The 12,071-nt window shown below is 45.2% G+C and overlaps 1 protein-coding gene across 1 annotated transcript in view; it reads left to right on the forward strand.

Moving 5' to 3' along the window:
• The window catches only part of ABAT (4-aminobutyrate aminotransferase), an 85,807-nt gene that overhangs the window by 46,973 nt on the left and 26,763 nt on the right, over window positions 1–12,071 (forward strand). Inside the window, exons 3-4 of the mRNA XM_055341203.1 lie at window positions 8,275–8,372; window positions 10,742–10,771. Of these exons, the coding sequence (XP_055197178.1) occupies window positions 8,275–8,372; window positions 10,742–10,771 (128 nt within the window). The remainder of the gene's footprint in view (window positions 1–8,274; window positions 8,373–10,741; window positions 10,772–12,071) is intronic.

A 12,071-nucleotide genomic window follows, 5' to 3' on the forward strand; every position in this document is an offset into this window, starting at 1 on the left:
AATCTTTTAATTTTGGTTGATCTTACAAGTACAGAGAAATTACCAAGATAGTACAGAGATCCCATGTGCCCCAGTGTCCCTCACAATTACCATGCTGCATCACCAGGCTGCCCTTGTCAGAACCAAGAGGCTGACCTCGTACATTACTATTAACCAACCTCTAGACTTCTCTGGATTTTACCAGCTTTTCCCTTGATGCCTCTTTAGATCCCAGAATCCCGCCCAAGTTCCCAGAGCGCACTTAGTTGTCACGTGGTCTCCTATGGTCTGTAAAGGTTTCTGCCTCCCCTTGTTCTTGACCTTAATAGCCTCCAGGCATTAGGTTTTGGGGTTTAATTTTGTCTTATTCAGTTATAAGAGAAGCACATTAACACTTACCCATTATTATGTTAAAAGTAGACTGAAACCTGACTCAAATGTCGCAGGTTTGATGTGTTCCAAGCAGAAGGGAGAATCGTCCCTAGCGGGTACTGTTGAACACCTACTAGGTGCTGAGCACTGTGCCAAGTGCCAAGGATACAAGAGAGAGTGGCCTGTGAGACACCAGCCTGGTGGCTCCCCTTTTGCTGGTCACTCTCAAGGCCATCTGGGCCTCCCCAGGGAGACAGCAAGGAAAGAGCAGTAGGTCAAGACTCCTACAACTGGGCCCCATTCCATCAAGTGAGCCTGACCAGTGGGCAGGACCTTGAGCCTCCCATTTCTCATCAGGAAAGTGGGGATGGTCCTGGTGTCCTCCCTCCTTTCATATGTCTTCTATCAGAAGGAACAGTTCATGTGAAAGCACTTCATTTATGCTTATACTAGGTGGGAAGTGGCCTTACTCCCATTTTACAAGAATTGATAGGGAGACACAATGAAAAAAGGAGACAGAAATGATTAAATCAGAGGTATCAGCTCTGCATTTTCTTGGCCAGAGCTGAATCTTTTTTGGCACACTTGTACCAGATATAGAGAACCATACTGTGAGATTTTTTTTTCTTTTCTTTTAGCTTGTCAATTAAAGATAACTAGTCATAGATTGATGGGTAGGTAGATAGATATGAGTCTTTTAATACTAAACCATAGTGTTGGCAAAGATACAGGTACATGTGGACTCATACACTGCTGATGGGCAAGGAGCAATAAGGAAATAGTTTTTAAATGATAGCTAACCTTTAATCCATTTAGTCCCCTGGGAGAGGAAAGGGAGACTCAGAGAAATCATATAACTTCCTGGAGCTTCAGTATTAACAAGTGGCTGAACTAGGCTTTGAGTTGAGAGCCAGGCTGGCCCCAAAATTTGCAGCGTTAACCACTGTATTAGTTATTTATTGCCTTATGACAGCCCCAAATTTAGCAGGTTAAAGTAATGTGCATCTATTATCTCACAGTTCCTATGGATTAAGAATCTGGGGGGCAACTTAGCCAGATGCTCAGGTTCCAGGTCTTTCATGAGGGTGCAGCTAAGCTGTTAGCCAGGGCTGTGGTCTCATCAGAAAGCTCACCTGGGAACTGGGGGATCCATGTCCAACCTCACTGCCGTGGTTCTGGCTGGATTTGGTGCCACATGGACATCTCCACAGAGCAGCTCACCACACAGCACCTGCTTCTCCAGAATGAGGGAGAGCAGGAGGGTGCTTCAGCCCCCCAACACACCCACTGTGTTTAGGTGTTTGTGTGGTGTCTCCACCTGTCGGATCACTTGGAAACTGTTAGACACAGTGGCTTATGGCTGAGACATGGCCTTGTTTCACGCCCCATCCCCCCAAATCACTGATGATCGTGTACTGGCAAATGGAGTGCAGAGACTGGGAGACTAGACAGCAAAGCAGTTATCTCTGGGTGGTGAAATTATTGATATTTTCCTCAATGACCATGTTATCAAAAAAAAAAAATAGGTGGCATGCTGTCTCCCTGAGAACAGGAGAAAGAGCTGGAACTTCGCAACTCAGAGGCAACATAGTGCACAATTCCCTCTGACCATCCCATACCTTTGATGCATTTGGCAAAAGACCTGACCAGCCCAAAGAGTCCCCTGCCCCTCCAGAGAAGCAGGATGCTCAGGCAAGTAATGCAGGAGACCCTCTATCACCAAGTTCATCCTCAGCTCCTGCGGTCTCCGGTTTGGCAGATGCAGACACAGATAGTAGCTGTGCCTTCAGGGCTCAGCAAAATGACTACCAGGGAACCAGAAAGAAACGAAGAGCCACTGGGGATGGATCGGCCCCTGGGTCCCCATCATCCACAGGAGTCCCTGTCCAAGTAGCCACTTCTTCTGCTTTCCCAGTCTGCCACAGTGTTCCTGTTCCCAACGCCTCAGTTCAGGTTAAAGGAGAACCCACATCTCCTGAACAAGACGAGAATGTGAATGCTGTGTCACGAGGCTGTGACTTGCAATGTGTCCAAGGAATTACTGCAAGCTAACAGGGAGAACAGTGCCAGTGGTCTAGTTCATCCAGCCATCCCCGCAACATCATCCTTCTCAGGGCTCACAGAAGATTTCCAGGAGCCTGGCCAAGAACTGAAGTTCTCCGTGGACCAAGGAAACACCAGGAACAGAGGAGACGCCCCTCTTCATAATCAACCCCTCCCTCCACCAAACATAGTTATTTTAAAAAGGTGAAGAGCCACCCAAAGACAACAGTGGGTCTTCCAAGGTTGTGGTTTGCATCAGAAGCACCCTTGGAGAAGGAGGCCCACTCTCCAGCTGGCCGGCCTGCACATGGGCAGAGTCCACTCTGACATCAGCTGGGAAAGAAACTCAGGAAGAAGGCTCTGTGGGCTGCCCACTTCCTGAAAACAGTGACACTGGGCAGAATGTGTCTACCACTAGCCCTGCAAGGGAGGTAAAAACAGGAAGGTCAACCAAAGTGGCGACCCTGGGAAGGCAACAGAACTAGCCCCAAACAAGTGTCAGGGATGAGAAGTCCTAGAAATTCCTAATGCTCAGTTTCAGGCAGTGGCCATTGATTCCTCTGACTCTGGACAAGAGAAGCCAGATGGTCATTCTAGAAAGGATACTTGAGACTCCACAGAGAGAACTCATTAGAAACGCGTCGTTGTGGTTGTGATGCAGTTAGCTCTACTAGTGAGACTGGCCCTCGCTGTAAAGGTGGTGTCCCTGTAGGTATGGCACAAACTCTGTGTTCTCCTCCATGAGGGGATCAAATAACTCTTTACAAGTATCCTCAGAGCCCGGAGATGATGGGGGTTGCCCCCCGAAGGAGCTCTGAGGAGCACCCAGCCTCAGTGAAGAATGCAATGCAGATGCTTGAGAACTTGCCCGTTCAGCAGAGGAAAGTGTCCGAGCTCCTGTCTGGTGAGTCACAAGTGCGTGGTGTCTCTGAGGGCTGTACCCCTGAGTGAGCTGCCCCCTGGATCCTGAAGCCTCTGGGGAGTCTCTGCCCTTCACACTGGCCACAGCGGCCGCACCGTCTGCTGCTACAGCGCCACAACGTGAGGGTGTGTGGAGCAGCCACAGCTGGAAGGGCCACACTAGATGGCCAGTCCTCTGTGCGGGTCTGGCGGACGCCCTGTGGTCACCTTCAACATAAACAACAAACCAGACCTCGAGATCTTTGAATGCCGTGGCCCCCGGGCTGTCAGCCGTCTCACCACAGCTTAGGAAGGGGCCCCAAAGCAGGTCGTTGTTGGGTCTCGTGCATGTACCACTAGATGCATGGACCGGAGGCGTCAGAGGACCCCAGCAAACCGTTCTTTGCACGAAGGTGGTATATGGCCTCGTGTTCAGGGGCTCCTGCCCAGACCACTCAGCCCATGCCCACAGCATTCATACTGGTGACCTTGCATGGATCTGTGAGAGTCACAACGGGAAACCCTGTGCGAATGTCCTAGCAGAAGTGATGGTGGCTACTTGCCTGGAGAAATTTGTCCGTGTCTGTGGGGTACAGTCGCACAGTTGATGGGAGGTGTTTGGAGGACACAAAGATGTGGTTATGTGTGTGACCATCCACAGGAGTAAGACTCATACCGACTGATATCATGCCAGGATTCAGGCCACGAGGCTACATCCGACGCAGACTTACCGCTCTCGTGGCACGGTTGCTCTCTGACGTTTGGCCTTTGTAGCTTGTTCAGAACAACATCTGCTCGCTGACTGCACGAGCCCAAACTTTCAGACCCTGAAATGTAGCTGCAAGAAGTGCAATGCTCTTCTCACTGCGAGGAGGGAATCCAAACAGGTTGCTGCAGGACACCCAGAACGACGTGCGGAGAATAACAGCAAAACTGATTCATCAAGTTTTTTGCCTCTCATCTTGGGAGGTCCTTAAATTGAACTAACTTCACATCAGCCCCACACAGAGGCCCCAGTTTTCCCTTCTGCACAGAAACAAGGGAAAGAGGAAGTGGCTTGCAGCCGAGTGTGCCAGCAGCAGAAGTCTGGGCACGTCTATGAGAAGAAGGTTACACTTGAAGTGCTTACTGGAGGCTTTGTCAGATTTTAGGGAACAATGCTTCTCTGGGACAGAGTAGAATGTAATAATTATGCTACTGGTAGGCTCCAGATGTTTATCAAAGATATAGATCTTCATCGGTTAAAAAATAATAATAAAGGGATGCCTGTGTGGCTCTGTGGTTGAGCACCCGCCTTCATTTCAGCTCAGGGCGTGATCCTGGAGTTCAGGGATCGAGTCCTGCATCGGGTTCCCTGCATGGAGCCTGCTTCTCTCTGCCTATGTCTCTGCCTCTCTCTTTCTCTGTGCTCTCATGAATAAATAAATTTTTAAAATCTTAAAAATATATATAATAATAATAAGTAGGGTGGACAATTGGAGAGAAGAGATAAGATTTTTTTAAAAAGAAAAGAAAAGCAGAGCAAACAACTCCAGTTGAACTTGACCTTGACTTCGGCCAGGTTCACATACAGAGCCCTTGCTGTTTGGGAAAACTGGCGCTCATTTATGACTCTCACTATCAAGATTAAGAGAACATTAAAAACATTTGATGGCTGTTTTTATAGTTTGGAGTTAAACATTGACTCTGGATTGGCGAGGCCCCAGCGGGCAGCAGGCATTGTCATCAGACCCGGAGGGCTGGGCTGGACCCCACCGTGCAGGGTCTCGGGTGAGGACACATGCCTGCGTCCTGGCAGTGCTGCTCTGCTCATGACCAAAAATGCTGGATGGTTCAGTATTAATTCACACTTTCTTTGTGCCTCTAGGAATTTGTCTTCAAAGGAAGTGGGTTATTTTGCTGCAGATGTTTCATCTCAGAGCCCAGCACTAGATGAGATGAGAGATAGTATCTGGGAAAGGAGAGGTCTGAGGGACAGCCTTGCAGCTTAGCCGTTTACCAGCTGTGTGACCTTGGGCAAACTATTTGACCTCTCTGAGCTTCGGTGTCTTCTTCTGCAACATGGGAATAATCATAACATCTACCTCCCAGGGGGTTGTGAGGCTTACGTGAGACGTTGCCAGGCATGCTCACTATAAATACCCCATGAATGGACATCTCTGCTCATGTAACTTGTAAGCCATCCCATTGACCATTTAAATCTTATTACTTTCTCTTGTGGTTTATAACATTACATATCATCATAAGAGATCGGCGGTGCCTGGCTGGCTCAGTCTGTAGAGCACACTGCTTTTGATCTCAGGATCGTGAGTTCAAGCCCGACGTTGGACATGGAGCCTACTTTAAATGCTTACGAGAATATTTGTTGTATTAGTATTTGGTTATTTTCCCCTACAAAAAGTCAAAATTGAGATAGAGTAGGAAAAAGAAAAGTATTAGACGTGGATTCAAAACCTGGCTCTGCGGCTAACTAGCTGTGCGACTTTGGGAAAGTTGCTTAACCTCTCTGCTCCTCATCTATAACCCGAGAACCATCTCTCCTGAGGGTTGTGGATAAATGAAAACAGTGGAAGGGAGCTCGCCTGGGTAGGGCCTGCCTAGTACACAGTGGGGGCTGAATCCGTGTCAGCTGCCCCATCTTCCCGTGTTCGATAGCACAGCTGCCCGCCAACTTACCAGGCTATGGTTTTCAGGATCTCTGCCCGGAGGACTTGGCCCTCTTCCATCCTCACCCACGAAGACTTGGCACATGGCAGGAACCAAAACAGACCTGTCTGCCTGCCACCTGGCCCTGGGCTTCCCCGTCTCGTGCCCCATCCATCCCTGATCCCTGGGGACGGGTTCTCCATCTCTCCCCCTGCCCCTCCCACCCTGTCTGCTCACAGCCTCGACGTCCTCATACCCATAGCTCCACACAGCCCCACTCACTCCCGTCGTTCCTCTCAAGACCCTTTCAGCTGCAACTCCCACTGGGGCTGCTTCCAGTGCCGGCATCTCCACTTTCCAGATCCCAGGAAATCTGGCTGCTGCCACACGGTGTCAAGACACTTTCTGGAGAAAGGAAGAGAAGACCTGCATGTCCTCACTGGAGGACAGCTTGCAATTTTGAATTTTTCACTTTCCCTCTTTACTGAAAACAGAGCGGATCCGCATCAGTCCAGAACTGTTTTTTATACAAACATGTGTCCCTGTTTCATACAGATCTAGCTGGAATCAGTTTGCACCAGTAAGAAAGAAGTCATCAATATGTTCCACGACCTTTTACTCTTTGCTAACAGAACAGACTCTGTAGGGATTCCCTTTTCATTTTAAGATCAAACAGAAGACAATAAAAGCCGGCTGCTTCATGCTTTAAAATAAGAGTACTACTAGATTTTAACTGGACTTTATGTTCAAAGGGATACAGCTTGTTGCATAATTAATTCAGAAGCCCTCTTTGATATCCAGAGCAATTATGGAAAATTAAGAATGAATTTGTGTTTTCTAATATGGTTTTGTATACTTTGGCAAGCTGTGTGTGTGTGTGTGTGTGTGTGTGTGTGTGTGTGTCCGAGAGGGGGAAGGAGGGACAGAGCCTAGCACATTCTTTGCTTCTCTGAGTTTTGGTTTTCTCTCCTATAAAACAGAAGCAACAATGTGCCTTTCAGGGTTGCATAAAGAGAAATGAGATGGTGTAGATGACTTACACAAAGTGTCTAGTGATTCCCTAGTTTGATGTAACCCAAGTAAGAGGAGCTAACATTTCCCAGCCACCACATGTGTGCCCGGGGTCAGTCACCCCACACTGACCTTGGGTTCACCACAGCCCTCTTTCAACCAGGGCTCAAGATGTGGGACCGAGGCTGCCCTTTATCTTAGCCATATGCTGAGCTCAGAAGCCTTTGTGGGTCGAGCCTGGGAACAGCCCCCCCCCATGCATTTATTACTGTACAAAAGTAATGTGCAAGCCAATGACTTGTGCCCCAAACTTTTGTTTAAACAAAAAAAAAATCTATAAGTGGGGAACCACCTGAATTTAGACATTTGATTATTCCTTCCTCGGTGATTTTTGAATCTCACAACTAGGGACATAACTCGAGGGGCCGTGCTACCAGCATCTGGTGGGTGGAGCCAGGGATGCACCAGACCCGGGACGGCCACCACGACAGTTATCTGGCCCAAAATGCCATTCGTGCTAAGGGCTGAGAAACTTTGGCTTATGTATATATTGGGATATATATCTGAGTATAAGTTAAATTTTGACAACATCTGGATAATTTTTATAATCTGCGCTTTCACATGGTAATACCATGGCCATCTTCCCACGTCCATAAAAATTCAGAATTTCCAGGGGCACCTGAGTAGCCCTGTCGGTTAAGTGTCTGACTCTTGATTCCAACTCAGGTCGTGATCTCAGGGTTGTGAGATCGAGCCCCACATCGCACTGTGTGCTGGGTATGGAGCCTGCATAAAATTCTCTCTCCTTCTCCCTCTGCCCCTCCCTGCTCATGCTCTCTCAAAAAAATTAAAAATAGAATAAAAATTTCCATGTCCATGAAATGGTGGAATATGTCATATTGTGTTTAGCTGCTCTCCACTGTTGAACATTTAGGTTGTTTTCTTGTTGAAAGGCAGTATTATTATACATAGCTTTAACCTACAGTTTTGTGTACTGGTCCCATTATTTTCTTAAGATGAATCTTAAAATGAGACTGCTTAGTTAAAAGGAATAGAAAGGTGTCATTAGCTGATACATCAGCAGGACATGAGCATGCCTATTTGTCTACAACTTTGCTAGCACTGGGCTTTCCCATGTTTTTTGAATCTGTAGTGTTTTTGTGGTGCCCAGGTCTGGCCAGAGTCTGTGTTCATGGATGGTTTGACTAGGATGGGGTTGAGGCCCTGGCACTGTCTCCACTGGAGACATCGGGCACCTGTTAGGGCGGAATTCTCATTACAGCTACTGTTACCAGGGATTCTCATCATCTTTGTTTATTACAGGCTCCAGACACATCAGTCAGGCCGCAGCCAAAGTTGATGTTGAATTTGACTATGATGGGCCCCTGATGAAGACAGAAGTCCCAGGGCCTAAATCTCGGGTGAGTTGAGCACACTTGAGTGGTGTTCATAAGAACAAAGTGAAAGGGGTCCAGGAGGTAAGAACACAGTGAAGCATAGGGACCTGCATTCTTAGCTGCTTTTAGAGAGCCTGCCACTAGAGATCCAGGACATTAAATGAGGCCGTTCTGCCACAAGAAGTCAAAGAGGCCTTCTCAGAGGAGATGTAGCAGTTACCTGTTGTCACAGTAATGCTGTGTAACAATCACAAAACCTCAGTTGCGTTCAGATTGCCTATGCATCTGAGGTTAACTGGGAGCTAGCAGGGCAGCTCCATTGGGCCCATCTACATGCCTGGGGATGACTGGCCACTGGTTGGTCTAGGCTAAGCTTGTCTTGGGTCTCTCGTCCTCCAGCAAGCTGGGCTGGGCTCGTCCTCATGGCGATGGCAGACGAGAGCACATAATGGGTTTCCTGAGGTCTAGGCTCCACATTGGTCCACCATCACTCCTACCTCATTCTGTTAGCCAAAGCAAGTCAGATGGCTTGCTCGGAGTCTAGAGTGAAGGGCTGGGGCAGGACATCTGACCAAGATGGCAGAACATGGCATGACAGATGGCACAGGACAGGGAGAGCAAAGGCCCTTGATCTTGACCTTGAAGGATAAAAAGGAAGAACTCACTAAAGGAGCGCATCATTCTGTTGCAGGTGAGGGGAACAATATGTGGAGAGGTGTGCAAGGTGACAGGACACAGCATATGAGACACATTGGGTAGCTCTGGATCCCTAGAGTATATGTTATTGTGTGAGATGGAAGAGGTGCAAGACGACTCTGATGAAGAAGGTTGGCACCTCTCAGAGATGCTACAAAACCTGCATATAACACATTTCAGAAGGCTGACTAACCTTGATTCTGTTTTGTGATGCGCTATACTATTTCTAATGTTTGTACCAAAAAAACAACAATGTAAATCTTTTTAATACAAATTGGCTTTTTTCTTGGCCAATTTGCAGATTTTATCCACAATGTCTTTTTTTTTTTTTTAACTATCAGAAGATACCCCTTGTGTCATTGCAATTAGTTTATAAATCTGGAAATCTCATGTATTAATGCAAGTGATTGTAGTTATTTTGATAGCATTTTACTAACAAAAGAAGGGATATTTTTCATGCATATTTCTGTGAAGGAGAGGTACATTTTAATTTCATTGTGGTGAAAATACCTGGAATGATCGTTTTATATTCTTGTCATTAATATTAATTTCTATTTTTTAAGATTTTATTTATTTATTAATGAAAGACACAGAGAGAGGGAGAGAGAAAGAGGGGCAGAGACACAGGCAGAGGGAGAAGCAGACTCCATGCAGGCAGCTTGATGCTGGACTCAATTCCAGGACTCCAGGATCAGGCCCTGGGCCAAAGGCAGGTGCTAAACCACTGAGCCACCCAGGGATCCCCATTAATTTCTATTTTTATGTGGGAACATGATTTTACGACACCAATTGCTAAAGTTGATTTTATGTTGAATTATTTTTAGAGATTGAATCTATATAGTAGTAAAGCAACTAGTTCCCAATTCCCAATACATAATTCCCAGTTTCTGTATAGACTTGTACATGTGGTTTTTGGAGTGCTTAGACTATAATTACAAGTGGTTCTTTGATGTGCAAGTTTATATTTTCAGTTAATTTTATTTTTTATAACAGGATATTAAAGCCTTTTTTCCCCAAATGAAAAGGGAACCAGGGTACCTGGGTGACTCAGTCCATTAAGCATATGACTCTTGAGCTCAGCTCAGGTCTTGATCTCAGGGCTGTGAGTTCAAGCCCCATATTGGACTCCACACTGGGTGTGAAGCCTACTTTAAAAAAAAAGAGAGGGGGGGAGCCCTGGTGGCTCAGCGGTTTAGCACCGCCTTTAGCCCAGGGTATGATCCTGGAGACCAGGGATCGAGTCCCACATAGGGCTCCCTGCATGGAGCCTGCTTCTCCCTCTGCCTGTGTCTCTGCCTCTATCTCCTTCTGTGTCTCTCATGAATAAATAAATTAAAACTCTTTTAAAAAATTTTTTAAAGGGAGGGGGAACCTATGCTTTTATGAGCACTAGATAAACACCTTTAGCTTAAATATTTTTAATGTTTTATTTTATTTTATTGCTTTCCTTCCAAGTTTCTACATTTCTGTTTACAGTGGTAATATAGCTGGCAGGAATAGTTTCCTGCCAACTATTTATATTAAGCAATTTTTTTAATAATTGTAATATTATTAAATTACCTATGACTAATTACCTATGAGGTTATTGGCATAAGGCTGGGGAGAAGCCCCAACACTTGGAAAGACATGAAAGACTTGAACCTTCTTTGGCAAGAGTGTGTCCTTGCTATAATGCTTTTTGCTCTTCTTGCCTGCAGGAGTTAATGAAACAGCTGAATATAATTCAGGTAAGTGAGGATGAGCTAGCATTCTCTCCACTGCTTCTCTATTATGACTTAGCTTAGGGACACAAACACTTAGGCTGTGCTAGCTCTTAGAAAGAAAGAAAGAAAGAGAGAAAGAGAGAAAGAGAGAAAGAGAGAAAGAGAGAGAGAGAGAGAGAGAGAGAAAGAGAGAGAGAGAAAGAGAGAGAGAGAAAGAAAGAAAGAAAGAAAGACAACTGATTTTGTCCTAAACCTTTTTTCTCCTAATTTCCCTTGTGATTTCTTTTTCAACTCATTTGTTATTTGTGTGTTGTTTACTTTTCACATTTTGGTGAACTTCCCAAATTTCTTTCTCTTACTGATTTCCAATTTCATTCTATTGTAGTTGGAAAATATATTTTGTGTGATTTCAGTCCTTTTAAATTTACTGAGGCTTTTATTTGGTCTATCCTGGAAAATGTCTCACATGCACTTGAGGAGAACCACTGTTGGGTGGAGTGTTCCATAAGTGTGTGGGATCTATTGGTTTAAAGTGTTAAGTCTTATTTCCTAGTTAATCTTTTGACTGGTTGTTCTATCCACTATTGAAAGCCAGCTATTAAAGCTGCTAGCTATTCTCTTATAATTATATTTTTCTTCAGTTCTGCCCATTTTAGCTTCATGTATTTTGGGGCTCTGTTTTCAGGTGCTTACATGTTTATAATTGTTACATCTTTTTAGTGGACTTCACCTCTAGAAACATTTTTGTTTGTTTCACAGTTGATTTCGTCTGATTAATATAAACCGTTTCAGCTTTCTTAGGATTGCTGTAAAAATCATGTATCTTTTTCCATTCTTTTACTTTCAACTTATTTGTATTCTTGAACTGAGAGTACACCTTGTGTAGACAGCATATAGTTGCATCTTTTTATCCAGTCTGACAGTTTTGTTATTATTGATATATTCATATCTTCCATTTTACTGTTTGTTCTCTGTATGTCTCATACATTTTTGTTTCTCTTACTTTTTTTTTGCAATAAGTGAATATCTTCTAATGTGCTGATTTCATTTCTTTCATAATTGGTTTCTTCATGGTTGCTCTAAGGCTTACCATTATCTTAACACCAGAATCTTCTTCAGATTTATTTTGTTTGTGATATATAAAATACAAACTTACAGCTTAGTAAACTATCATAAAGCAAACCATTCATGTAAGCACCCACAGATACCCTCTGTGAGACCGTTGAATAGACAGGACATGGTTTACTTCACCAGTTCAAGCTTCATCCTGAAAGATGGAGAATCTAGGGGATTGCAGCAACCCTGAATCAGTCTCTGCTTTCTC

The sequence above is a fragment of the Nyctereutes procyonoides genome, unplaced genomic scaffold, assembly GCF_905146905.1.
Source record: "Nyctereutes procyonoides isolate TBG_1078 unplaced genomic scaffold, NYPRO_anot_genome, whole genome shotgun sequence".
In the NCBI taxonomy this organism is placed as follows: Eukaryota; Metazoa; Chordata; class Mammalia; order Carnivora; family Canidae; genus Nyctereutes; species Nyctereutes procyonoides.